The sequence below is a fragment of the Podarcis bocagei genome (genome assembly GCF_964188305.1).
Source record: "Podarcis bocagei genome assembly, chromosome: 15".
Taxonomy (NCBI): domain Eukaryota; kingdom Metazoa; phylum Chordata; class Lepidosauria; order Squamata; family Lacertidae; genus Podarcis; species Podarcis bocagei.
Genome location: NC_138141.1, coordinates 28,929,466 through 28,955,695, shown reverse-complemented (window position 1 = coordinate 28,955,695; position 26,230 = coordinate 28,929,466). Strand labels below are relative to the sequence as shown.

The window sequence follows — 26,230 nt, the reverse complement described above, 5'->3', positions numbered from 1 at the left end:
TTCGTCTATGGAGGAAATAATTTGCTAGATACTCGGGGTGGAACTTTTCACAAGTATATACTTCGTTTGTACTGCTATTTTGTTGTTGTTGTTGTTGTTGTTGTTGTTGATCTCTGGTGCCAAAATGCTTTGGTGCTTTTGGCGAACTAGTTTAGGGATCGTAAAAAAAAGGTCAAAGGTACTAACCAATCTCACTTTGGATTTCTTCTGCCACATAAGGTACCTTGTAGAGCAGGGACAGACTTTGGTTCATTCTCTCTTCAATCACATGGAGATGCGTCATCACCTACCAAGAGAGAGGGCAGAGTTCACAAAGAGTATCAATTCTATTTTTACTTAAACAAGTCTGCTCTAGAGATAAAGAGTTTTAGAATCCTCACATTTGCTGCCTCTGGCTACTAGCCATGATGGCTATATTCCACCTCCACTGTCAGAGGCAGCTTCTGGGATTCACAAGCGGGGAGAGTGCTCTTGCACTCAAATCCTGCATTTGGGCTCCAGAAGTGTCTGGTTTACTGCATTCTGCATGGTAGATGTTTTAGTTTACTGTATTCTGCTGGACTAGGTAGGCCTTTGTCCTGATCCAGGAGGGCTGTTCTAATCTTTACATAGAAAGATACAAAGCTAGTGTTCATCGCCACATACTGTGACTGAGGAACCCATAAGATAACTATGCGCTGTTAGGTCACCTTAACTGGGCAACTCAGGCATTGGGTTTCACCCTAATACAGGATGTAAGAAAACTTTTGTTGTTGTTGCTAAAGCAATGGTGAGGAAAAGGAAAAGGAGAACAATAGCAGGTTCTCTACAGTGAGAAAAGACCCAGTTTCCCTGCAATTTAAGCCATAATCCTGAGAACCTCAGAAGTTTGTCCAGTTGGGTGCCTGGCAAGGGAAGACTCCTTCCAGACCCATCAATAATTTATATTAAGTAGCAGAAGAAAAATCTGCATGAATCTATGTATAGCTCTATATAGATCTGAAGGGTCATGCTTATGCTTCCAATACAACTAGCATAAAATAATACTCCCCCATGGTACATTACCCTAAGCAACAGCTTTCTCAGGAGAGGTTACATAGCTTAACAGCACTTTGTTCAAAGCAGAGGCAGTAACATTCTCTTACAATGCTGGCCTTTGTTCAGGGAGGCTTGCCTGGACAAAATGGCCGGGTGTGGTTTCATATCTACAACCCAGGTTCCTGTTTCTGTACACAGGCACAACCTTTCCCACTGGCTTCTTGAATTTATGGCTACCATGTATTTGACCTGCAGAGGGTGCTGCACATTAATGGCTTCCACGGAGCTGGTCTGGAATGCATTAATATGGATAACCAAGCTGGAACACTAATGAACTGCTTCTTATGGTCTGAAGTGTATCTGACTTTTAAAGAGAAGAAGGAAAGCAATTTAATTTTCCACGTGGCAGTCTGTCAATCTCCTGGATCGATCAAGGAGCTTGATGTGAATCCAAAATGTAAGGAATCGAAAGGGATCACCCATGTCCCTTGCATGTCAATTGGTCAGCGACACAGCCTGCCCATCGTGGCCTAAGCCTCCGGTTTACAAGCAGGGACACTGCTCAATCAAGTGAGCTGGCTGTGTGAAGACAGGACTCCATCCCCTGGAAAGACAAGTTTGCATGACACAAAAGGTATCCGAGTAGGATGGGCCAAAACTAAAGAACCGGGAAACATTTGTCAGTCAAATGACTAAAGGGAAAACATTCAGAAAACTCCCCAGCACTGGAGAGTACAAATGTGAATACACTTAGATCTGCAGCATGGATTTCAGCATTACCAAACTAAGCAATCTAAGCAAATGGGAAAGCATTTTCCACTGCTGCTGGGTGAAATTGGGTTCATGCTCCAGTCCTGCTTCTCAAGCAGACAATGTAAGTTACTGAATTCAACGCAAAATAACCACTTATCACCTTTGGCAGTTCTTTTCTTTGAAAGAACATCACTTGGCAGAGCTCAGAAGCAGCGCTGTCTAGCAGGAAGGCACCCATCTTACAGAAAACTGGCTTCCAGCTCTGCTAGTGACCTTGGCAAGGCCTTCTAATGCCTTCCCTTTTTTCCTTCTCACCCTCTCAGTCACAAAGACGACAATCCTGGCTATGAAACAAAATTTAAAACAGGAACGCAAAATTGCTCAGAGGTAGCTTGGTGGAAAATGCATGAGAGAGAAAAGAATGAGGAAAATTTGCTCCTCAAAAATGAAGCCTTGGGTAAGTGATCAAATGCTTCTATGCTTTGCCTCAACACTCATGATATACTTCTGCTAAGAAGGGGAGAAGGTTTTGGCAAGTAGTAAAAGCAAAAGATGCATGAGAAATCCAAGAAAGTGATTACAGTCAACAAGCCAGCAGGACAAGCGCAGAGTCAGTATGGGCACAACAAAATAAATGATGCATCAGGGATGGGTGCTGTCAGTTCAAGAAGTGGCCATGTTTCATATATCTTCCAGCTGGCACCCAAAAGTAACCCCCGCCCCCAGCTGTGTAACTCTGGTTAATGTAAATAGGCACTATTTTTGTTTAACAGGCACATCCCATGTTAATACCAAAAATGCACAGAAGGACTATGGTTCATTGTGATGTCCAAACCAGCTCAAAGTCTGCACATTTCGGCAGAAGAGATAAACTGCCACACCCAGCTAGGAGTGGGTCTTAAAACGTGGGACAAAATGTTTCCCAGAGATTATTCTGTACCTGCGATTTCATCTGTGCTGCCTTTTCTGGATCAACAGCCAAAACGTGCTGGTAATGGCGGATCGTGTGCAGGCGGTCTTTGTTCTCTGCCCGGACGTAACGCTTCAGGGCTTGCAGGATACGGTGAGGCTGTGGGAAGTTAAACCAAACTGGTGAGCCAATAGAGAATGGAAGACTGTCCAGTGATTTCAACTGTGCCCCTTAAGGTCCAAAAATATTGTGATATAGCAAGCACAAGACACATGAGCTGCTGCAGCAGCACAGGCAAGAAGCTGGAGCTAGGCCAGGCAAAACATATCTGGACAGGATTCAGATTTATAGGAAAATTCAGCAGCCATTATACTAATGCTATACACCCAGAATGCCTACCTTACAGCTGCTCAATCAATTATTGCCTCTTTTCCCACCCACCCTTTTCTTCCACTAGCTGTCAATGTTTGCACTTCTTCCAGACACTCCTGGCCTTCCCTTTAATGCATGTACTTGAAACATCCCAAGGGGAACGTACCCGCGGAGAATCGGTCTGCAGAGCAACTAGGTAATTTTCCAGGGCAATGCGACGGCGGTCATCCAGCATGGCTTCCACACGAGCGAGATGAGTCTCCACCAGCTGCTGCTTCTCACTGGCTGCTTCCTTCTCTAGAGATTTAGCCATTGCCTGGAATCGCTGCAGAAGGAAAATGGTGCAGTTAACAGGTGGCAAAGAGATTATTTACTGCTATTCTGATTAGCTACTTTCAGATGCATTTAGTCAGACAGCACCTGAAAGACGCCTGGGAGACAGACCTATATCATGGTAGGTGTATTCTGCAGCTGGAGTAGCAGTCTTTGCAACTTAGTCCAAAACTGGTTTGGAACAGAAAATGCAAAAAAACCTTGCAGTCAGTGGATAATCTAACACTGCAGTCACTCTCAGGATACAGAGTTGAATAACTATTTTAGCACTGGTGACCATTTGCCTATTCAGTAACAGCAAACAGGTTGAGGGCTTGCCAAAAGCCTGCCAATGGCTCAATTCAAATGTAGTCCAAAGCCAAACCATGGCTTAGTGTGAATGTACAGCCTCTCAGAGAGGAGGTGGTGGTCACAACATTGGAGAAGCAGAACAGCCACTTTCTCCTCTCCAGGAACCCATGCATTTCTGCTAAGGCGCTGTTTTCAAGACCCTGTCTCTACCAGCTAGTAAGGAAAAGAAAGATTGGGTAGGCCAGAAAATCCATCCGAGTATCACTACTTGGCAGCCCTGCTGACCTTGAGGTCCATATTTTGTTAAATTGGAAATATTAATTTATGTTGCTGTAAGTTTGTTTGTTTGCCTTATAACTGAATTGTTTAGTTGCTTATTTGTCCTGTTTATATGATTTTGTAATTTTTGTATATTCTTCCTCTCTGTTTATTTTTATTAATGTGTTCTCTGCTCTGGGATTGAAAACATTCAATGAAGAGTGGGTCATAAATACTGTAAATAAATAATGTCTGAACTGAGGGTCCAGCACCTTAACTACTTCCTAAGGTTCCAAACCTCAACCTTACAATCCTCCAGGATGAAGTGATTGAGCAGTTTAATTTTAGAAGAATAGGAGGCTGGTGGTTTTTTGCTAGTAGCTTGTATGAAACTTTGTATTTTTTGCTACTAGCTTGTATGAAACTTTGCATTTTTATAAGGCTAAATTAGAAAAAATGGCATTTTGTTATTTTCTGCCATGAAGAGAAAACAAATTTGCTTATGCCACTGCAAACCAATTTAAAGGCAATAAAGGCAAACACAATTTTAAAAAGATAATAGAAGAAAATCAATTTGGAATTGTTCATTTGCAAACCATTCTGTTCTCTACATGTTTCTCGGCTGGTATGAACCAACTTCTAGGACACAACTAACGAAAAGCCACAGCAGATTTTATTCTCAAACCTATTTTACCAGGAAGGTGGTTTCCTCATCCTCATGGGTTTTCACCAGTTTTGAACAAATAAGATCTGTGGGTTCTTCAAATGGGCCACATCTGAGCACTCTCAGCTGAAGCAAACATGGCTGGTTTTCTACAGTTCTATTTTCACAAGCCACCAACATGCTCAGTGGTTGATTTCATCTTCTCCTACCAGCCAGAAGAGCAGTGGGTACTAAGGAGCACTGAATCCAAGAATGGAAAAATAACCCCATGAATGAGAAACAAGACATCCCTAGGTCAACAGCTAGATGGCAAAAACAGTTAAGTTAGTGGTCTTATTCTGACTGTTGAGAAACTGTAAAAGCCATCCATCCATTCATGCTCTGGGAGAGAACAACCCACTTCACTCTAATAGTTTACCTGCATGAGAGTTTGCCTTTCGGCCTTCGGGAGATTCTTAGCCTGGCGCTCTGCTTCTTCCCATTCCTTCTTCACCTAAACAGGTCAGAAAGAGACACAAATTTGGTCCGTAAGGGCAAGCGTGGCTGATCCATATGTAACACACCAAGTTCATTTAGGTTATTTAATACACCACTCAATACAATTTCCACAGCTGTTTCCAATATAAACATATTTTTAAAAACAAAAAACAAAAATACCAAAAACTATTTGTTAAAGGTTTAACAGAAAGCTGCAGAGAAAAAATCCTGTTGTGGAAAGACAATTCTAATTTAGGCTCTCAAGGGAGCAATTTGGCTTGGAGGGTTTATTGCTTTTACCATCCAAAAAGATAACTTAAAAAAATAATACTTGGCCCAACTAAAAAGCAAAAGCCTGAAGTCGATGGCTTGGAGACAGCTGGCTAACCACAACGAGGTTGCAGAGTTGAATTTGTAGAACAAGGGCAGCCCTGCTACAGTTTAAGAGGAGGCTCACCCGATCCATGCGGTTGTGATGTCGAACCTCTAGCTGTTCTTTTGCTTTCTGGAAACGGGCATGCTCATTGTCGTCAGCTGGTGTTTCAAAGTAGACATCCACATCATCAGTAGGCACAGGAGTAGGAGGAACTGGGGAGATGACAGAAGACAGGACCCGTTGTGTCAATGGCCCTGGATCAGTCAGCTGCTGCTGTAACTAAGGGTGCCAGAGCAGGGGGAACATGCTGCCAGTGGTTCCCCTCTCAGAAACAGGCTTTAACAATCCCTTCCAGAACTCCTTTCTCGCTTCTATCAATTGCCAATTTTCTACAGCACCTCACATGGTATTACAGAAAGACAAGTAACATATCTCTAAAACCACCCCATTCTCCAACAGTGGGCAAGTATTATGCAGGATCAGTAACCAAACCATTGCTTAGAATGCTGCTTTTAATCTCGCAAGAGGTTTATGCAAGGCTGCATACATTTGTTGCTCAGTGAAACTACCCACAGATCGTAAGTGCAGAAATGTCCAGATTTTTCAGATATTCAGTCCCCAAGGAGAGATTTACACACTTCAAACTTCATTTGCCCCCAATAGCTTTATCAGGTGATATGGAATCTCTCTCTCTCTCTCTCTCTCTCTCTCTCTCACACACACACACACACACACACACACGCACACGCACGCACACGCACGCGCACGCACACACACACACACACACACACACAGAGAGAGAGAGAGAGAGCTATGCAGCACAAAGAGGCACAGTAAAAACATTGACTTGTGCAGCAAATTGGACATCTTTCCAAAGTGGAAAGGATGAGACTAGACCATATTTTTGCCATTAGGACTTTCCTAACTGTTGTTCATTCTACAGTACAGTGGTACCTCGGGATGCGAACGGGATCCGTTCCGGAGCCCCGTTCACATCCCGAAGCGAACGTAACCCGTGTCCGCGCGGGTCACATTTCGGCGCTTCTGCGCATGACGTCATTTTGACGGTCTGCGCGTGCGCGCGTGGCGAAACTTGGAAGTAACGGCTCCATTACTTCCGGGTCACCGCAGAGCGCAACCCGAATTTGCCTAACCTGAAGCGTATTCATCCCGAGGTATGACTATATTATCTTTAAGTGACAGGTTGTTGTTTATGCCTTTTCCAGCTTATCGCTGGGGCATGGTCTGCATCCTGACCCATTCTGAAGCAAAGAGCAATTAGTGTTAGGAATCATCAAACCATCTAGGACCAGGATATCTGAAGGACTGCTGTCTCTCATATAAACCTGCTTCTGTGCAGAGATCAATAGTCCTGCTCCTGGAACCCATGCTATCTGAACCAATACTGTGACCGGGGACAGGACTTTTTCCTGTTGTCGCAACCAATGCTTGCATTCCAGAGTTTGAATTCTGATATCCCCCCCCCCCCCGATGACAAACAGAATTATATCTACTTGGGCTTCTATCTTCTTCCTCCAGAAGCATTTTAAAAATATTGTTCTTGTTCAATTATTTGGTTAGCTACCTTGCATACATTTGGTAAAAAGATGGGGTACTAATGTTTTAAGGAAATAAAAATATACTTTAAGTAAATGAGAGCCATCACTCAATATCTATGCAAGAATGAGTTCATCACAAATCCTGATCACCTGGATCAATCCATTTTGAAGTCAATAAATCTCATATCAAATTGAACTGCTTTCAGGCAGGAAGATTTTGTTCACAGAACTGCACATTTCATCCAATACCTTGTATAAAGCCCTGAGCGGGAGTCGCAACACGGCACTCGAACCCACAACATTTTTAGTTCAGCATGGTAAGCATTAAGTGAAACAGTGGCAAGACAGCACACATTGCACATGTAAAAAAGGCATTCTCTCTCTCTGCAGATGGAAGCCAAGACTGGATGTGTCGCATACTGTTTAGTGTTTCTGAATCAGGCTTTGATATGGAGGCTCCAATTTCCACCCCCAAATCCTTCTCGGATGGGATGAACTTTTGTCCAAAAAGCTCCTGACATCCGCATCTTTTATTCCACCACTTCAATCAGATCAACCTAATCAAAAGCCTTTGCATGGAACCCATTTTGTAAACAGGATTACTGCTGTATAGACAGACTGCCAAGCCCTAGAAAGCACAAAAAAGGCCTTTCAAAAGGCCTCTGCAACAGCCAAAAAGGAAAGTGCTGGAATTTAACAATAACTTAATTTTGGGGGGGATATTTTATTGTGAGAGCAGGCAAAAGCCTCAAGCTATCAAATAGAGTCATCAAGCTGTAGCTCATATTTCTAATGGTGCAGAAAATGAAGCAGTATCTTCCATTCAAAAAAAGGGGAAGGGAGGGAGAGTACCAGTGTGTATCTCATACCAATAGCTACATATGGAGGAAGTGTTTGAAAAGATGCAGGATTCCATGGGAAGGGAGTAAGAAAGGAGGTCAGCTGAGGTGAACAAGGGCAGCAGTTTTAACAAACAAAAATGTTCAATTCCAACTGCAAAAAGTAGAAAGGGATCAATTGAGCCTTCATTGACCTTGCAAAGGTGAGATGCGTTTAGAAAAGCAGACCAGTGTGTGAAGGGGAAGCCAGTCTTCCCAAGCTGCAGAAACATAAGCTGGATCTAAAACCTAAAGCAGCACAGACAAGAAAGACTACTGCAGGACAGACAGCGTTTCAGCAGACACCAGGATTCATAGAACAAGGCTACACACAGCTCTTTCCTTGACCTGGTCAAGGATGAGAAGACAGACAGGACAACAGCTTGCTGCAAGAGGGCAGGTGGGAGGCAGGACTTACTCATCTTTTTACACACAGCCATACAATAGTCCTCTGACTCAAAATTGTTCCTGTTTCCTCCGCAGCCTCCATATATAAAGCGAATGCACTTTTTCTTGTACATGTCGAAGTACCAACGAGGCATCACAGACCGGCAGGGACCTGTCATCGCCTCCTGGGAGCAGACAGCTGTGTGGGAGATGGTTAAAGCATCAGCTGGTGACAAGCACAGCTTAGCTAAGCTATTACAACAGCAGCGATGGCTCTAGGTTAGTCTTAGCTGAAGAACTGACATTTGCCTGGGGTGCTACAGATCCATTATCCATAAGCTTCCAGTTTTCCCATCACTGAAAAGAAAAACCTGTTTACTAGGGCCAAAAGTAGGCCCAGTGATGATAACGCTATCCCGCTCATCTTCATCTGTGCCACTTCCACAAAGGGGAAGTAGGAAGAAAAAAAATATTTTGCAGCACAGAAACATCTAGGCCACATTGCACCATGCAAACAACTGTCCCAAAGCTTCCATTCAGTTCATGCAAATGTCGTTCTGTGGTTAGCAACCAGGTTAGGCAGGTTATGTGGCGAAATGTTTTATTCTTCCTGCTTCCCAGAAAGGACAATATCGGTGGACGAGGGATTTCCTTTCCTGCCTCAGTTCCTTCAGCTCAGCCCTTCCCTTTCTCAACCACAGCTAATGCTTTGTGTCTGCCACCTCTCAGCACCTTTCTTTGGAAACTAGGTAAATTGTGCAACTTGGAAAACTGACTGTCTGAAGAATCCACAAATACTAATTTGAGCATATGAAATGGTCATCTACTGTGGAAAGTAAGCCCATAACCTCATTCAGGTGAGTGTGTGTGTGTGTGTCCTAAATGGCCAGGCCACATTGGTTAAAAGCCTAGAACATTGTAAGAAAAAGACCTTCAATATGGTAGCAGATTTGGTAGCTTCAACCACTCCCACCACCAGGGGATCAAGAGTGGAATCATTCATGTCTTATTGGGTTAGAAGTTCCTAAAAGCTGAGGCTCTACCCTAGTTCTCACTTATGGCGATAAACCTGGAATGCACACAGTAAATTTAGGAGGGGAGTGTGAATTTGAGACCATTTCTTTCAAGCATTGAAATACATCCACATAATATGGATGGCATTCTGTACTCCAACATATTTGAATGGAAGCTTAGAAACAACTTGACTATTAATGCTACGCACGTGGAAGAAAGTTACTTTTGGATTTAAAGCCTACTTGCTGATAAGGTTATAAATTTAAGATTGAAAATTTGCTCTTCTACATAGCAAAAGTGTGTTTGTCATAAAGTGTATTTTGTCATCTGAGGAACAATTACCGAAGGCAGAAGCAAGGAGGCTAAAGCATTTCATCATTCCTCAAGAGCATTTCCTGCTGCATGGCTTCCTCTTGGCTATGTATTTGCACCATGTTGAGAAGTCCAAAATTTGGAACTGACATACATCAGTCACAAAAACTGGTGCACCTTAATCCCATTTGCTTCACATTAGAGAGGCTTTAGGAGACACTGGCTAACTAACAGCTGTTTGAGTCAGAAAAATCACGTGTGTGCGTGTTTGTTTTCCCCAAACCCTGCCCCCCCCCAACCACCAAAAAAAGTCTGACTACTCAATTGTCGTTTTCAGGTTATTGTTCTTTGAGGAAGAGTGCTTACTTGGTGCAATTTGAAATCTTGAAGGTATCATACTGAAGGGGGAAAGCGTAACCAGCTAGGAAAGCATGCAGATCCCAGGTGGCCCTTCCACACGTACTAAGCTTTACTTCCAGCAAGTGAAATCATGGTATTCTGAAAGATTACCAAAGAGTTTGTACCTGCAAGGTTACAGGAGTTGCTGGCATCTGTTTGACAATCTGAATTTATCTACATTTTATACCGATACCGTTAACTGGCCTGCTGTAAATGTCACTATAAGAGCATGTAGCCAAAAGCAGAACTGCTTATACTAAGCTTGCCCCACTTTGGGATAGATGGGCTGACTGATGGATAAACTGTAGCATACATAGAAATGTATAAATGACAAACCATTTGATCATTTTTGATAGTATTCTTCCTAGTTTTTCTATGAAGGAGAAAATCTGAATAACTTTTCACCCAAGTAACCCATATTTTAAAAACATCAATGTTTTGATTTGCAATGTTTTCCAAAATTAGATAGCAGAAAGCTATTTCAAAGAGAGAGTCCCAAGAGAGAGTGCCAGAGGTAAGAGTTGCCAGTGATACACTTGGCAAGTAGGCACTGTATGTCCCACAATTTGGGGGAAGGAAGAGACTAGTCTTTAATGAATGGCATACAAGCTCTTCTCCACTGACCTATTTGGCAATTAAAACATCCAAATAGGAAAAAGGCTACTAGACTAGAAGTGGAACATTCAACATATGGATTGGCAAGATCAATTTGACAGCTACTGGAATAAAGAAGAGCTGAGTGAAGCTGTAATGTGGCTGTTTACCTTTCACATCACTCATTATTTCCTTCTCAGCAAGCGATTTCTCATTGCTTGGTTCTGTCGGAGGCTCCTCATTGTAATCTTTATAGCCATCGTAATAGTAATCCCGATCTACCACCACTTCTTCCTCATCTTCTTCCTGTTCCTCCTCTTCGTCATCCATTGTTGCTATTGCTGCTGTGAACTCTTCTGTATTTGCCTCAGTGGGGAACTCACTAAAAAAGATACATACAATTAGAAGGCAAACCAACTGCTATTTGCAGGCATGAATGTGCAGCAATTTGGCTTTAAGTCTCCTCCCCTCAACTTTAAAAGAATTGGAAGAAAAGAATGGATGCACAACCAACTTCAGGTCTGGAAACTACCCTATTGCATCTACACAAGCTATTGTAGCAGTGGCTCCAAGATGGGCTCTTAAGTTTTATTATATGGATCTATTTCCAAAGACTCACAGGAGCCAGCACCTCATTAGTCCATGACCCTCAACCTGCCCACCCACACTTAAGAGACCCAGGCGGAGGCAGGGGGAGAAGCAAAGAGGAGCACAGAATTTCAAAACATTAAGATCAACAAAAATAAAACCCATTTCTTGAACCAGGCAGACACCCCATGCAACAATGCTAATGATCTATGGATCATAACAAGCTAGCATGTTTCCATCCCATGTTTATGCTCTTAAGGTGGCCCTAACGTCTCCCAATGATCCTCACAAAGCTTTTCTCTGCCCAACCAATGGGAAGAAAACATTGCAATAAAATGCGAAATGAGCTTGTAACGATTACCTTTTGTAACTCTCATAGTCTTCATCCTCCTCCTCCTCTTCCTCCTCCTCTTCTTCCTCTTCCTTGGAAAGAGCTTCATCAACAATTTTGGCCTGAGGGCAGCACACATACTCTGTGCCATGGAACTGGTCTACTCCGCAAGGAAGCAGCATGCCATAGCTGTGCAGGATCATCCCCTCAGTCAAACAGGCCTGGAGTAAGTATTAAAAGCAATGGGTCAGAACAGAATCTCTTGACTGTTTTAATGCATGAACCTCTTACATCATCCCCCCCACACACAATTAAAGGATGACATACGGATTTTGTATAGCATTGCACCTTAGCCTAGGTTGCAAAGGGTCACTAGAATCATCTGCCATAAAATTGCTGATTGTTTAGAAGTGGTACTCAGGATAGGGCAGTGAATGTCAACAGACGAGGAAGGTCCATGCCTGGAAGCTGAAACTGCACATAACATCTAAGAAGTAAGATACCAACTTGTTGCTGACTCAATAAGACCTTCCAGCAGGGGTTGGGGCTTTATAGCTTCAACAGCCTTGGTGCAAAGTTACATATCAATGCAGTGCACAATTTAGCTTGAAACCAAAGTTGTGCAATTCAAAGTAATTTTATGAAGAGCATATACTACTTCTGCATTTTAAACCAAAGAAGTGAAAGGGTGAATATTCCTTATCATTCTAGGAATCACACTTTAGAAGCATGTTAACATGATGCTCAAATAAAAATCTGAAAATAGATCTGCCTTCCAAAAACTTGGACCAAAATCTCCAGTGTTCCAAAATAAGAACCCTGAAGCCCCAATTAGGCTACTATGTCCTAATAGCAAGGGAGTCAAATGTCAACAGAACTCCACAGTTATAACAAACAAAGCCTGCATGGAACTGGCACAAACTGGAGTTCTCAAACTGCTAACTTAGTGAAATCATGACTCTGTGGAAAACAGGTTGTTGTTTTGCTTAGTAAATCAGGCTGAACAATGATTTACACCCAGGATCTCAATTGCTTCATTTTGGTGGCTCAGTATTAGTCAAAAACTTTGTAACTTGAAGATATTCTTCAAATTCGTTGCAAGCTGACCTCCCCTCTATTGCTCCTTGAAAGAAGAAAGGCATTTCTAATTCTGTATTTCAAGCTTTCTCTCAAATACCACTTTATGGTATCTTATGGGAGAAGGCCAGGGCATTCCTTCTCTTGCAGCCAAGTTACCTCTTTTGATATAGTGTGCCAGTACTGGTGGCTTTTACACACATCCATCCGCTCCCTATGGAAGAACCGGCACTTTTCTGGAACCAAGAGGACATCACTGACAAACTCCCCCACTGTGAAGAAGGAAAGAGCACAAGTCAACTGCAAAATCATATCTCACACACGTCCCAAGCTTTACTTTCTAGTTAGAGACATTTATTTGCATCTGATGAAGTAGATCATCAACCTTAAAAACTTATGCTACATTAAATTTGTTAGCTTATAAGGTACCACAGGATGCCTTGTTGATGCTACTAAAGTTTCATGTCTCAGAAAAAGATGCAACTGGATCCATAGGAATGGTAAAATATCTCTATATTTAGAAGGCCTCTCAACTGCAAGCATTTTCATTTTTATCTAGGAGCTCAGGATATTAAATTAATTCAAACAGGGAGAAGACATGACAAAGGCTTTTAAAACATGCATTTGAAGATAATTGGAAACTTGAGATTGACATCAAAATCCAATATGTCTCCTCAGAAGTAAGTCTCACAAATAGGACTTACCTGTGAGTAAGCCCAGTATGAATAGGTCTGCACCCTAAGCTATTTCAACTTTTTCTCTGAACACCCAATACTATAATAAAGTTAACCAGAAAGGAACAACCAATACTCTGTTCTCCAATAAAGGCTACAGCCATTGGCCATGTTCACATGCCTAACTAAGCCACAGTCCATCTTAAACAATGAACATTCTTCTGCTCCCATCCCCATCTCACAAGTGCTGCATGGGCAGTACAACCAAGCCATATTATGGCCCATCATGTTGTACAAACACACATTGCTTTAAGTCAGAAATAAACCACAGTTTGTTCTTGATTGTGTCACATTCACAATTAAGCCAGGGGTCAGTAACCTTTTGGGGCATGCAGGTATATGTACAAACTGGAGAAACTGTTGCCAGGACCACACACACATTGCATACATACACAGTGACTCTTCCCCCCCTCCCCACTCAGTAATTAATTTGAAAATGATATTTTTGCTTTTATTCCCAAGCCTAGGTTGGGGACAGGGGGACAGGGACCTTCCTGGAGTGTGCAGCTGGCGAGGAAAGAGTTAACTTTCCTTTGCCAGCTTGCACACTCCAGCAAGCTTGTACTACCCCCAATAATTAGGCTTGGAAAAGTCTTGTTGGAGCCATTATGACTTAGCCTGACATGTGAACCACTTCACTGTCCAGTATCCAAGATGGACATGGCTATTATTATTACTAATGCTATTTTTTAACACTTGTTTAGTGCTAACAGCATGCCAAGTCCTACATGGAACATTATGTCCACTGGACACTACAAGACTACGCAAACAGTATTATGCCAACTTTGCAAATGCAGGGAGATTCTGAGTTAAGGCCCATTCAAGTGTGCTGCTCAACCTCATGCATTTGGGAGTCCCAATGTTGCATGGGGCCTATATCCTATGTGTCCCACTTATCTTCTAAGCTGGGTTTTAGATGAATCAAGAGAAAGGGAAAGGGAAGAGTGACAAAAGTTAGAAGAAGCTGAGACTAAATAAAGAAGCTGCAGAACAGATGAGGCAATAAGCAGTTGAATAAATGTTTGAATAAAAAGCAAATATAGCAGTCAGTTTATTTATATATGACATTTTTCACAAATTCACTGGGTTGCATCCAACAAAGTTCTATTTAGAGCAGGCCAATGAAAACTAAAAGGTCTAAGCTAGTCAAATTTATTGATTTCAGCGGGCCTACTCTGAGTAGGTCTAACATTGGACACATCTCAATGTTTTCTGTGGGTCACAGAAAACAGACAATTAAAACACAGTAGCATAAACACCATAATAAAAAGCATAATAGGTTGTAATTTAGCATTGACAAATGAATTAACAGTTTATTCAAATCATATAAAAAGTTCAAATAAGGATAAAGCATACTAACATGTCAATTAAGAGCATCTAATACTAATAATATCAACAGCATTATAACCATATCAAGCAATCTGTTCAGGAGTTCATTTAACAGCTCAAATCAAGTAACAAGATGAAAAGATACAACAGTCTCCAACCAAGGCAGCTGAAGCATTATTTATTTATAAAGTTTTTATACCACTTAATAAAAATCTAAGCAGTTCAAATAAAAAATACAGGTTTCAATAAAGTGTAATAAAAGCTAGATAAATTAGATAGATGCAAAATACAACTGTGTATCACAAATAAAACTGAGCAGGGTGCAAAGCAAAAGCAAAATGAAAAAACCAGCTTGGTCCAGGAGAGGCAATCCTGCTTAGGGAACCTGGTCCCTATCTGCTTTAAGGAAAACATTGAATTTGGCTCAGTAGCTAATAGGAAGCCAGTTGTTGAAGTACAGGTGTTTGCTGGGCTACAGCTCCCATCATCCCTGGCTGAGTCCAGCAACATCTGGAGGGCCACCAGGTGAGCCACACCTGCTGTACATAAACAGCGATGAGGTGGCAGCTATTCCAGCAGCGGGAGAACTGGGAAGCAGAGCTCACTCCTCTCCCTCAAACTGTCACCTGGGGGCATCCATTCCATCAGACCACCTCAGTGGGAGAGACAGGAAACAGAAGGCTCAGTCCATCAGCTTTTCTGGAGGCCAAGCTCCACCAGGCTCCTGCCCTCCTGCCCCTGAACTTTGCCAACTGGTCCATATAGGAACAAATGTTTAGAAACTGGTGCCTGGGTTTTGGTTTTCCCTTGTGTGTTGTGGATTTCTGTTTTGGTTTGTTTTTTTAAGTGTAAGCCTATGAGTAGGTATTGTCTTGTTTTGATGGTACGTAAGATGTTCTTAGAGCCTTTTTGGCTGAAGAGTAGGATATAAAAATGTTCTAAAGAAATAAAAAGTAAAATAATTAAAAGTCCTGCTTTCGTTTGAGGTAAGACTCCCACCCACACTGGGATTCCAGCTATACCCCAAATCGCAAGGTGAATTCACAAGGCTCTTTAAGCATGCTACCTAAGGGATGGCAAGGTTGGCCCCCACCAAGGGCCCAGGCTCAGGGGGGCACACAAAAATTGCACCTCTCCACTCTGGCTCTTCTAGGAGCCTTGGCAGAGCTCCTTGCCAAGAGCATGAGGGGCACCAATACAGCTCCTTGCCAAGGGTGCAAAGGAGCCTAGGTATGCCTCTGCATGCTACCCTCCAGTGACAGAATGAGATCCTCCTCTCACTGTGATCGCCAGCCAAGAAACGGTGTCCTCACTACAACCTCTCCTCCCTCCCATGCCCATCTCTAGGCAGCAAAGCTCTGTGAGAGGCAAGATGGGAAAGGCCTCTGCCTGGGGTGATGCCCTCATTGCTAGTTCTGTTCTCATTAAAGCATACAGGTCTCAAGGTAGCACAACACGCCTCATGCCCCAAAAGCAGACCTGGGGCTGACGAAATGAGCCCCCTGTGATCCCCCACAAGCTTCTGTAGCTGCTGAAAAAGTTACAGTTCCTGTGCAGTTTCATCTCACAGCACTTCACTTCGGGTGGGGCAAGGGAAGTGGAATCAGGAGTCCCCTGATAATAAATACTACAGTGGTACCTCAGGTTAAGTACTTAATTCGTTCCAGAGGTCCGTTCTTAACCTGAAACTGTTCTTAACCTGAAGCACCACTTTAGCTAATGGGGCCTCCTGCTGCCGCTGCACCACCGGAGAACTATTTCTGTTCTCATCCTGAAGCAAAGTTCTTAACCTGAGGTATTATTTCTGGGTTAGCGGAGTCTGTAACCTGAAGCGTATGTAACCTGAAGCGTATGTGACCTGAGGTACCACTGTATCTCCATCACCACCCTGTATCAGAAGTGACATGATAAGGGCCAGAGAAGCTATGCCACATGTAGACGTGTGGCAGAAAGCACAGCGGTGAGGGGTGGGACTAAGGAGCAAGGGTGTGGGGATCAATGGGTATTTCCTGCCATAAGCAGAAGCAATTCTGAAACCAACAGTATTAGGTAAGTGTTCCTATATTATTCCACAGCACCAGAATGACGCAGCCTGCTTGGATGAGCTAGTGTGGTGATAGAATGGAATTCACCCTTGGCTTCCTTGAAATGGAGAAGTGCAACAACAGAGCCCAGAGAAGGAAGCACGCCACCACCAAGTAGCCAAAAGGCAACCAAGGCCTAAGAAATATTTATTTTTTATTGCATTTATTGTATTTATAGCCCAACTTTTTTTCCTCAGGAGCTCAAGGTAGGGTGCATGGCATCTTCATTTAATCACCACAACAACCCTGTGAAGTAGGCTAGGCTGAGAAGCAGTGGCTGGTCCAAGGTCACCAAGCTTCATGGTCATGTGGGGATTCAAACCCTGGTCTCTCAGGTCCTAGCCCAGCAGACTAACCACTACACCACACTGGCTCTGTAGCAGCTGCTTGTGGCTCTCAGCCTCCTGGGTCTTGAATCATGACACAGAAGTTCACAGTGCAACACGCAACACTGATTTCTTATTTATAATGTTCTTCTGAAGAAGAAAAAACCTGCAAGGAGGAGTCCTTTTAAAAGGAAAGGTGGGATAGAAACGCAATAAAAAGTAACTTATAGATTTCAGTGCAGTGTTTCTCAAACTTGGATCGCCAGTTGTTGTTGGACTACAACTCCCATCATCCCTGACAACTGGTTCTGCTAGGTAATGATCATGGGAGTTGTAGTACAAGGGCTGGGGATCCAAGCTTGAGAAACACTGCACTAGCGTTTCTCACCTGCTTTAATGTACGTAAAGGCATCCATGCCAAAAAGCCCAACATTATTTGCCACTACAGTTTCATTTAACTTGCTGCCAACTCTAAACTGTTCCAAAGTCTGCTTTGACTTGGTATCAGAGCCAAGAACAAGGGCTTGCACATCTACTCTGTGAGGACAATGAACCTGGAAAGAAATATGTCTCCAGTATATCATCTTATGGAAGCCAGAATACAATGTGAATGAAGTTAATTTTAGAAAGGGCACACGTGAATTCCAACTCAGCTGTGCAACTAAAGAGGTTTCTCATTCCTGTTAAAATTATCTCCTATATTGAAGGATCAGTAGTTTTTAAGGAAGTAACCCAAGCTGCGGTATGCATGTCTTTCCTTCAAGAACACTGCTAATAGAGCTAACACTTCACATTTAAGCCAGACAGATGAGGCATTTCTAGTGCACGCAGCAGCTTAACCAAACAGTCTACGTATAGTCTGCTATTTCTTCTTCACCAAGCCTAGCTCTGCTCCCACTCCCATCAACCTATTGTCTCGCATATTTACAGTTCAGCAAGAGTGCCAACTGCGCCTCATTGTCCACTGCCATAGGAAAAGGGAAACCAGAGGAAAAGCAAAGCAAATTATCTACAAGGAGTATGAGGTTAAGTTTCCACCTGCAGCTGAAATTCTGTAAAAAAACAAAACTGAGGCTGCACAGAAAATAGAGAAGGAGCACAATCACAGTAGTGGCCTATTTTCATTGAAAACTAAATCTTTCGCAGGCCAAGTTCATCTGTTTAGCACTCTAGAAGCACATCTTATGCTTACTGACTCTGCAGAGAATTTCAGAAATCTCCCACAATCTGAGCTCACTTTATTTTATTTTTTTTAAAAGGATATTGATACATGTGACTGACTTAGGAAACTGGAGAAAGCCTCTCACAATATGGCCATGCGGAGACAGGCTCTGTTTGCATGACATGCTCCAGTGGCAAACCATTGTGTTGCTTGTCAGGGGTCACCACGTAAAGAGTCCCCACTCTGCCAGTCTTGCTTTTAACAGCAGAAAAACTCTTTCCCCCTCGGACGCCATAGAAATGATGGCCACTACCTGCCTGCAATGGCACAGGGGAAAGCTCAAGCTAGGAGTTTATACAATGTGTTGCCCCATTTTGTTCATTTTCACCTTTAAACCACATTTCACAACCTAGGGAATCGATCTGAATAAACTATGATCAGGTATGAGACATAAAAAATCAGCAAAACAAATACCGCACTAAAAGGACCAGTCTTAACACAGCCATTCACCAACTTGGAGAAGGTGCCACAGAGGCAACTTCAGCTGGCAATTGTGAGAGGTACGTCTCATGAGACTCCAGAGCAGGGGTAGGCAACCTAAGGCCTGTGGGCTGAATGTGGCCCAATCGCCTTCTCAATCCAGCTCGAGGACAGTCCAGGAATCAGCGCATTTTTACATGAGTAGAATGTGTGCTTTTATTTAAAATGCATCTCTGGGTTATTTGTGGGGCATACGAATTTGTTCATTTTTATTTTTTCCCCCAAAATATAGTCCAGCCCACCACATGGTCTGAGGGACGGTGGACCGGCCCACGGCTGAAAAAGGTTGCTGACCCCCTGCTCCAGAACAACTGAGACAGGACTTTTCATGCTTATAAGGCAAAGGACATTCTACTGGCGAGACTTGAGCTACCCAGCTTAAGGAACATAGGAAGTGGCCTTATACTAACTCAGACTGGTGGGCTCTTCAGCATTATATACAGTGGTGCCCCGCAAGACGAATGCCTCGCAAGATGGAAAACTCGCTAGCCGAAAAAGTTTTCCGTTTTGGAGGTGCTTCGCAAAACGAATTTCCTATGGGCTTGCTTCACAAGACGACAATGTCTTGCGAGTTCCTGCTGGTTTTTTTTCCTTTCCCCCCCTTTTTCTAAGCCGCTAAGCCGCTTATCAGCTGATCTGATCAGCAGATAAGCCGCTAATCCGCTAATCCTTCAATGGGCTTGCTTCGCAAGACGAAAAAACCGCTAGACGAAGAGAATCACAGAACGGATTCTTTTCGTCTTGCGAGGCACCACTGTACTGACTGGAAGTGGCTCTCTGGGATTTCAGGCTAGGGTTCATAGCAAGCTGGTATAGCAATTCCTTAATTCTAACAATATGCCCACCCCACCATCTCTCTCTAAGCCCCTATTCTGTACTTGGCTCCAAACTAGTGGACCTCAGAGTTCAAGGAAAAAGTGAAGGAGAATTCCTAAGCTTGAAATATGCCCACCCTGACAAATGAGAACAACCAAAACTCCTTTCTTGGGTAGCTCTTGAGTTTATGAAAGATCCACTGCGTTTTCTTAAAATTTCAAGTTTCATTTTATGCCCAAAGACTCCATGCAAGTAACAATCAACTAAACAAATCATAGTTAAATCAACGACAGATATGAGCCTTACCATATTAATTCTATTAATTAAAACCAGCCAGAATAAAAAAAATATAAAAGGTGTTCTATGCACTCTCTGCATAAATATTTTTAACATTTGCTACTGAAAGAAACACCATTGGCATGATCAATATGCACAGTCAATGTTGATATGAAGTTTCTACATGCAAATAAGGGGTGGGGTTGTAATAACTAAAGGAAATAGAGACTAACAAAAGTCAGGCATGTCAATGGAAGTACTTACCAAGACACTTGAAGGGAACAACAATGTGGGTGTGGCCTTTGCACTGCTTCTTGCCTGTTTTACACCAGTTTTCAATGCTGACTGGCTCATTGGCTTCCACCACATTTGTAATCTGAAGCTCTGGATAAATCTATTTTAAAAGTGAAAAGAAATACTATACACATGGAGAATTGATAGACTCTTGGCAGGAGACAGGAAAAAAACAACATTTTAAGAAGGAAAGATAACTCCTTAAGGCACACAAAATGTGCAAAAAGCCTGTTATGTTTATCAAAATAAGAAACTAGGTCAACAACAGGCCAGTTCACATGTAATGCCAAATCCCCATTTGGCATTACATGAACGACCCTTTTTCTTGCACATTCCCTTTTGCTCCCTCCTTCCCCCTTCACTTCACATATTCTGCTTTCCTAAGTAATTGTTTATTTAACAGAAACCATAGCTTACCTCTACACTTGAATAAGCAAACTATAGTTTGCATGAGTGAATTCTGGTTGTGCCTTGTGGTGTTATATTAAGCACATAGATATTTAAATTGAACACCACTCAGACCTGACCATCTCCTATACAGATGAGGAAATTCCTGAAGGTAGTTATTCTGAGCTTGAAAATACTCCAGCCTTGGAAGTTGCAGAAAAATCAAATTTTATCAAGGGTAAAATGGACCTTTCAAGAAAAAAAATCTCCCAAAATTCACAACTGCCAACACAATGATGCTGGTTCTTTGCTTCCTAAACACAAGAACATATGCATGACTTACACATATGCTGAAAGCTTCCTCCTCTATTTGCTTGGGTGGGCACTATCAGATTGTTGCTACCAATGCAGCACCTTAAAGAAGCCGAAACATGCTGCTGTTGTAACACCAATCACCCAGCACAACCGTGATGGTGGCTTTGGGGTTAGTATCCTGGTAGACATGGCCAGGTCAAACACAGGAAATGTGATTGTATCAGGTGCACCTGCAACCTTAAGGCCAGAACCTGCAGCTTACAGTCATTCTTTGTCACTTCTGCCCATTGATGCACTATCACTGAAGCTAACAGTCATCAGGATCTAAATGATGGTTGAACTATCACTACTTACCTCAGGTAACAAGGCAACTAGTGATATACAGTGTGTGTGTGTCCTGGATAAATGCTACACACACACACACACACACACACACACACACACACACACACACAGAATGTATGTCATTGCAAATACTTCATAATAGCTAGAGAGAGAAAGGAATGCAATCCCCAAACCTTTTACAATGGAAGCTTTTGCAAAATGCTGAACAGACAAGGGTAACACAAATCCAGTGCATATGAGTTTTCATGCACAGGGGAGCTACGTCACAAGTGGGACTTCCTCATGATCTCTATGTTGTGGCAAAGTGCTTTGCAGAAGGGACTGCACTGCAGTTGGGAAATTTAGCTGAAGTTATGAGTCATCAGGATCTGAACAAAGGTTGCACCAGCTACAAAGAATGATTGTTTACCTCCTGGCAGTACTGCAGAATCTCTTCTTTCCTTTCAAAACAGCTATTTGTCCCAAAAGTATCAGGTTCCCATTTTCCAGTCTGGATATTGACATGCATATTAAGCTTTCCACAGAACATGGCAATCTGAGGCTCAGCCACAGCAAATCCTGTGCCGGCATTGGCAGCAAGTGCCTATGGAGAAAAAGAAGTTAATGTTACACACAAGTAGCTTTTTCATATTTTTATTTAAGAAATTTATATCCCACCTTTCAGGGCAAAGATCTCCCAAGGGAGGTTATAAACATAACAGAAGTATAAAACATGTGTTAAAATACATATAAAACAATCCAATTACAAAACTAAAAACAGCAGCAGTTAAAAGCCCATCACACTTTCACCATGAGTCGAGGAAAAGAACTTTGGAAAGAAAAGAACTGAGGAAAGAACTGTGTACTTCATAAAAACAACCCTCTCTTGCACCATGAATATGGTGAGCCTTCAGAACTTGAGAACTTCCTCTCACTGCAATGAAGCTTGACAGACCAATGCAAACCTACTACTGGTCCTGAGAAGATAAGCTGCATGACCACACTTCCAGGGGGCTGCTGCTCCTTCTGCCCACTGGAAGGAGAATACAGGGCAAATTGGTCCTTAAAGCCACCTATTAATTCCTTCCATTGGTGTGTGTGTCATGCATGTCTTTCTTTACTGATAAAAGTGACCCTTCTACAGCATTTCAAGACAAAGGAATTCAAACACATTTCCTTAATTAGGAAGGTGGTATGTAAATACATCCAAGTATGTGTATATAACAGCCACATTTGGACCATCATATCTCCAATTGGTGGCACTGTGGTCTAAACTACTGAGCCTCTTGGCTTGCCGATCGGAAGGTCAGCGGTTCGAATCCCCACAATGGGGTGAGCTCCCATTGCTAGGTCCCTGCTCCTGCCAACCTAGCAGTTTGAAAGCACGTCAAAGTGCAAGTAGATAAATAGGTACCGCTCCGGAGGGAAGGTAAACAGCGTTTCCGTGCACTGCTCTGGTTTCATCAGAAGCGGCTTAGTCATGCTGGCCACATGACCCAGAAAAACTGCGGATAAATGCCGGCTCCCTCAGCCTGTAAAGCGAGATGAGCGCTGCAATCCCAGAGTCGTCAGGGGTCCTTTACCTTTTTATCTCAGATTATTAAACTAACATATGTGCAAGTCTTTGTTCATGCACAGATCTCCTTTGCTCCTCCCTTCAGCTGATAGTTGCCATTAAACCTATTTAACTATAACTATTTAACTATTTCTGAAAAAGAAGGTTACAGCTTCAGAACAAGTGAATATACTAAAACGTGGTTTGAATCTGGTTTAACATCTTAGCTTGTACTGAAGCTAGCAGTCTTGTTTTCCCACTTTCGATGAAATGCGAAACTACAGTTAAAAGGCTCCCTGGTTTAACTGCAGCTGACAAAAAAGCAAGGAACCAAGGGGCTCCATGCACAAGCAAGACATGCTGCATATCTCAGCTTAACAAGGCAAGACATGATTGCCTGAACCAGTTCAAAAAGACAAGATAATTTCAGGCTAAACTAAGCTGCCCCTGGAGAAAGAGGACTTGATCAGTAAAGATGCAACAGCGTTCACTGTCAATGCCAGAAGTTATGAATTAGCAGAGCTGAAGAGCTTCACTATAGCAGCTTCGCTCTGCTGCTGTTCCCCAAATAGGATCAACTTGAGGGGTACCATTTTAGACAGTGAAACAGAATCTTCATCATTACTGTTTGCTATTTTCAACCTTTATTACAATTTTCTGTTCCCTCTGAGAATCTAATATGAGGGGGCAGAAAGAAAATAAGCAGGATTTTATCAGGAGAGACTAGTTCATCTCCAAGATCCAGCATAGCGATGGTTCACAATTTGTGAATAGGAAATATGCCTATTAATTTGACTTAAATATTTTGTGTGTGTATATATACATACATACACACCAACACTAGCACCTATACCAATAAACCTAGTATACTTGCTGACTAATCATTTAATAATGTATCCCATGATGGTTTCAGTGTTATCCGTAATGCATTATAAAGTAGATGACAAATATTTTGTAAGACCAACAAATTATTCTCTGCCTGATGCAAGGAAAGCCAAAAGTTTTGGCATATACGGCACACTACAGGTACAAAAGTTTGGAAACTCAGCCTAAACCAGACATCAATACAACAACTGGACCAGTGACCCAAATGGAGAATTTGTGATTTACTACTTTGTTCTCTCAGAGGAGGATTCCTTCCAATACTTTGCCTAAATTAGGAAGAAAGTTGTTTGGCCCCTACACCAGGAATATTCTTAACACTTCTAGAAAACAGCCTCACATCCTCTTTGGGAAGGGAGGGACAGCATTAGCACAGGAAGGAAAGAAGAAAACACAATGGCATAGAGAGATTCGTTTATAAAGGCTCAATATTTGGGATAAGAGACTTCTTTCAGGGGCAGCTTGACAAATTTATTGAGAGGAATGACTTCGGTCTTAAACAATCTTGCACATTAACTGATAAATGGTTGGCTTTAGCCTCAATAACCAGCCTGTTATGAGTGTGCTCTGTCCTCTGAACACATTGTTAAGTCACTGTAGAATCAAGTCAAGTGAGCCTGATCCCTTGAATTGAATTCTTGCAGGCAAGTCTGAGAATCCATACCATAAACCTCTTGTTCTCCACACTTGTGCAGCTTCTCATTCGTACTAACAAACAATGCCAAGCACCAACTCCCTATGCCCATGTCCTCTAGAGATCCTTCCACCTTTCTCCTCCTTATCACTTTGGGCTCAAAGGCAGTCTTCCATCTACTGTATTGGGAAGCCAAATATTTTTTCTACCCTTGAGCTATAGTATCCCACTTTCAAAGTACCTGCTATAGACCTGGAACATTCAGTCTTAATTGCCTTCCTGGACTACAGAATCCATTTACTACAGAAAAGTAAAGGGAGTCTGAAATGAATATAAAATAAAGGCTGTACTCCCTTCTTTGCCTTCATGTAGCTTCTCCATTAAGCAAAATCTGTTTACAACTGACAAAAGTTGCATGCAGGGCACACTGATTTCTAGTCTGTAGGCTGATTAAAACGAGCCTTTCTACCACACACTATGGTATTCACATACAGGTCTTGAACAACCTGGAATTACTGAAATATCAGGGGAGGACAAATGCAAATGTCTGTCGTTTGAAGCCCATATTAGCAAGCAAATGAAACTGTTTCAGAAAGAGAGGGTGGAACAGTGTTCAGTGCCAGGAGAAACAGGAGACAGGGCGTGTCTGGAATGTTAACCTTGGGTGTTCACATGCTGCATTGTGCAAAAATAGTCCTGGACTTTGACTTATAATATGCAAAGGATTTATAAGGTCTATCCTACTGTGAGCCACTGTAATTTTCTTTTTTAGAATGGTACTAACAAATGTATACAGCAAAACCAAGTGCAAGAAGCTGCAAGGTCAGCTATGCCTATTAGAAATTCATCCAAAATTTGTTCTGCACCAGCATGAACCTTGTTCAAACAGAGATCTTTAAGTCAAGAGGATGCTGTGTTTAAACATTAATGCTGAAGTGTTTATTTTAGCCATCTTTTCAGCTTATCGCCACATTACTAAGGGAAGCTTATCCATTACTAAGGGAAAGGTATCGCTCCTCCTTGAATTGTTCAAATAGTTTGCATATCACTGGAGACAGGTTGCCATAGAGACATTTAAAATACTTATTCGCAAGTGAATAAGCTAAATGAGTCACTCACCCTCAAGATGTTCCTGTTACCTAAAGCAAGTTCAGGTAGATATATGAACCACAGAAAAGAACATTTCATGTCCAGCAGTACAAGTCAGTGCTTAGCCAATATCATGTACACGACATTTTGAGCATCAGAGTCCAATCAGGCTGCTTAAAGCATTCAATTATCTTATGCTAATCATCCAAGCATATGGACATTACGCATGGGGCAGCATACAAATGTCCTAAATAAAAAACTACATAAATAAATAAGTCATCAAAATCAGCTTAGGGTTGTACATCCTTTCATAAGCATAGCCTAAGTGCTCAAATCAAGACCAACCCACATCACACACATCAGTTGTATGAAACAAAATTACAGTTGTTCATAAACCCAGACACACACACGTTCCAACTGAATGTGAGACACGTTAGACCTTCTAATTAAACAGAAGTTACAAAAAAGGATTTAAAGATCATGTACATTACACAAAACAAGAAGTGGCAATCCCAAGATTGTGGGAGTGAGTAGAGGCTGAACTTCCTTCCTTTCTGCTAGAAGTTTTGATCTGAGGACAAAAAAGTCCTTTCTTAACCCAATAGCAGGTTTCATTCTCATGTGTGGCTGAAAAACCACCTACTAGGTTCATCTGTGACGTCCCACTAGTATGTGCTCTCCTACCACCACTGCAAAAAGCCTTCAAGGCATTTATTTAGATGTTCTGGACATTTTCTGCCAAATTCCGCTGCAAGTTTCCTTTCCACAAAGACATATTCTGCTCTGTAGTAACTTCATTGAAATGGACAGTTTGTGCATTTTCCCAATCCAGGGCAAACCTGGTGAAGCTTGCTTTTTTTTTTTTTCCTGAACAAAGTCAATTTCAAAAATTT

At 42.3% G+C, this 26,230-nt stretch overlaps 1 protein-coding gene across 6 annotated transcripts in view; it reads right to left on the bottom strand.

Annotated features, from left to right (window-relative positions):
* The window catches only part of APLP2 (amyloid beta precursor like protein 2), a 56,779-nt gene that overhangs the window by 9,193 nt on the left and 21,356 nt on the right, over positions 1-26,230 (bottom strand). For 4 of the 6 annotated variants that reach the window (XM_081172518.1, XM_081172520.1, XM_081172521.1 and 1 more), the window contains exons 2-12: positions 21,608-21,781; positions 20,122-20,251; positions 12,750-12,862; positions 11,544-11,734; positions 10,765-10,976; positions 8,307-8,474; positions 5,533-5,663; positions 5,017-5,091; positions 3,219-3,377; positions 2,711-2,839; positions 187-286 (exon numbers count right to left, since the gene is read on the bottom strand). In XM_081172518.1, the coding sequence (XP_081028644.1) occupies positions 187-286; positions 2,711-2,839; positions 3,219-3,377; positions 5,017-5,091; positions 5,533-5,663; positions 8,307-8,474; positions 10,765-10,976; positions 11,544-11,734; positions 12,750-12,862; positions 20,122-20,251; positions 21,608-21,781 (1,582 nt within the window). The remainder of the gene's footprint in view (positions 1-186; positions 287-2,710; positions 2,840-3,218; positions 3,378-5,016; positions 5,092-5,532; positions 5,664-8,306; positions 8,475-10,764; positions 10,977-11,543; positions 11,735-12,749; positions 12,863-20,121; positions 20,252-21,607; positions 21,782-26,230) is intronic. The other 2 variants (XM_081172522.1, XM_081172523.1) reach the window with 1 other exon arrangement.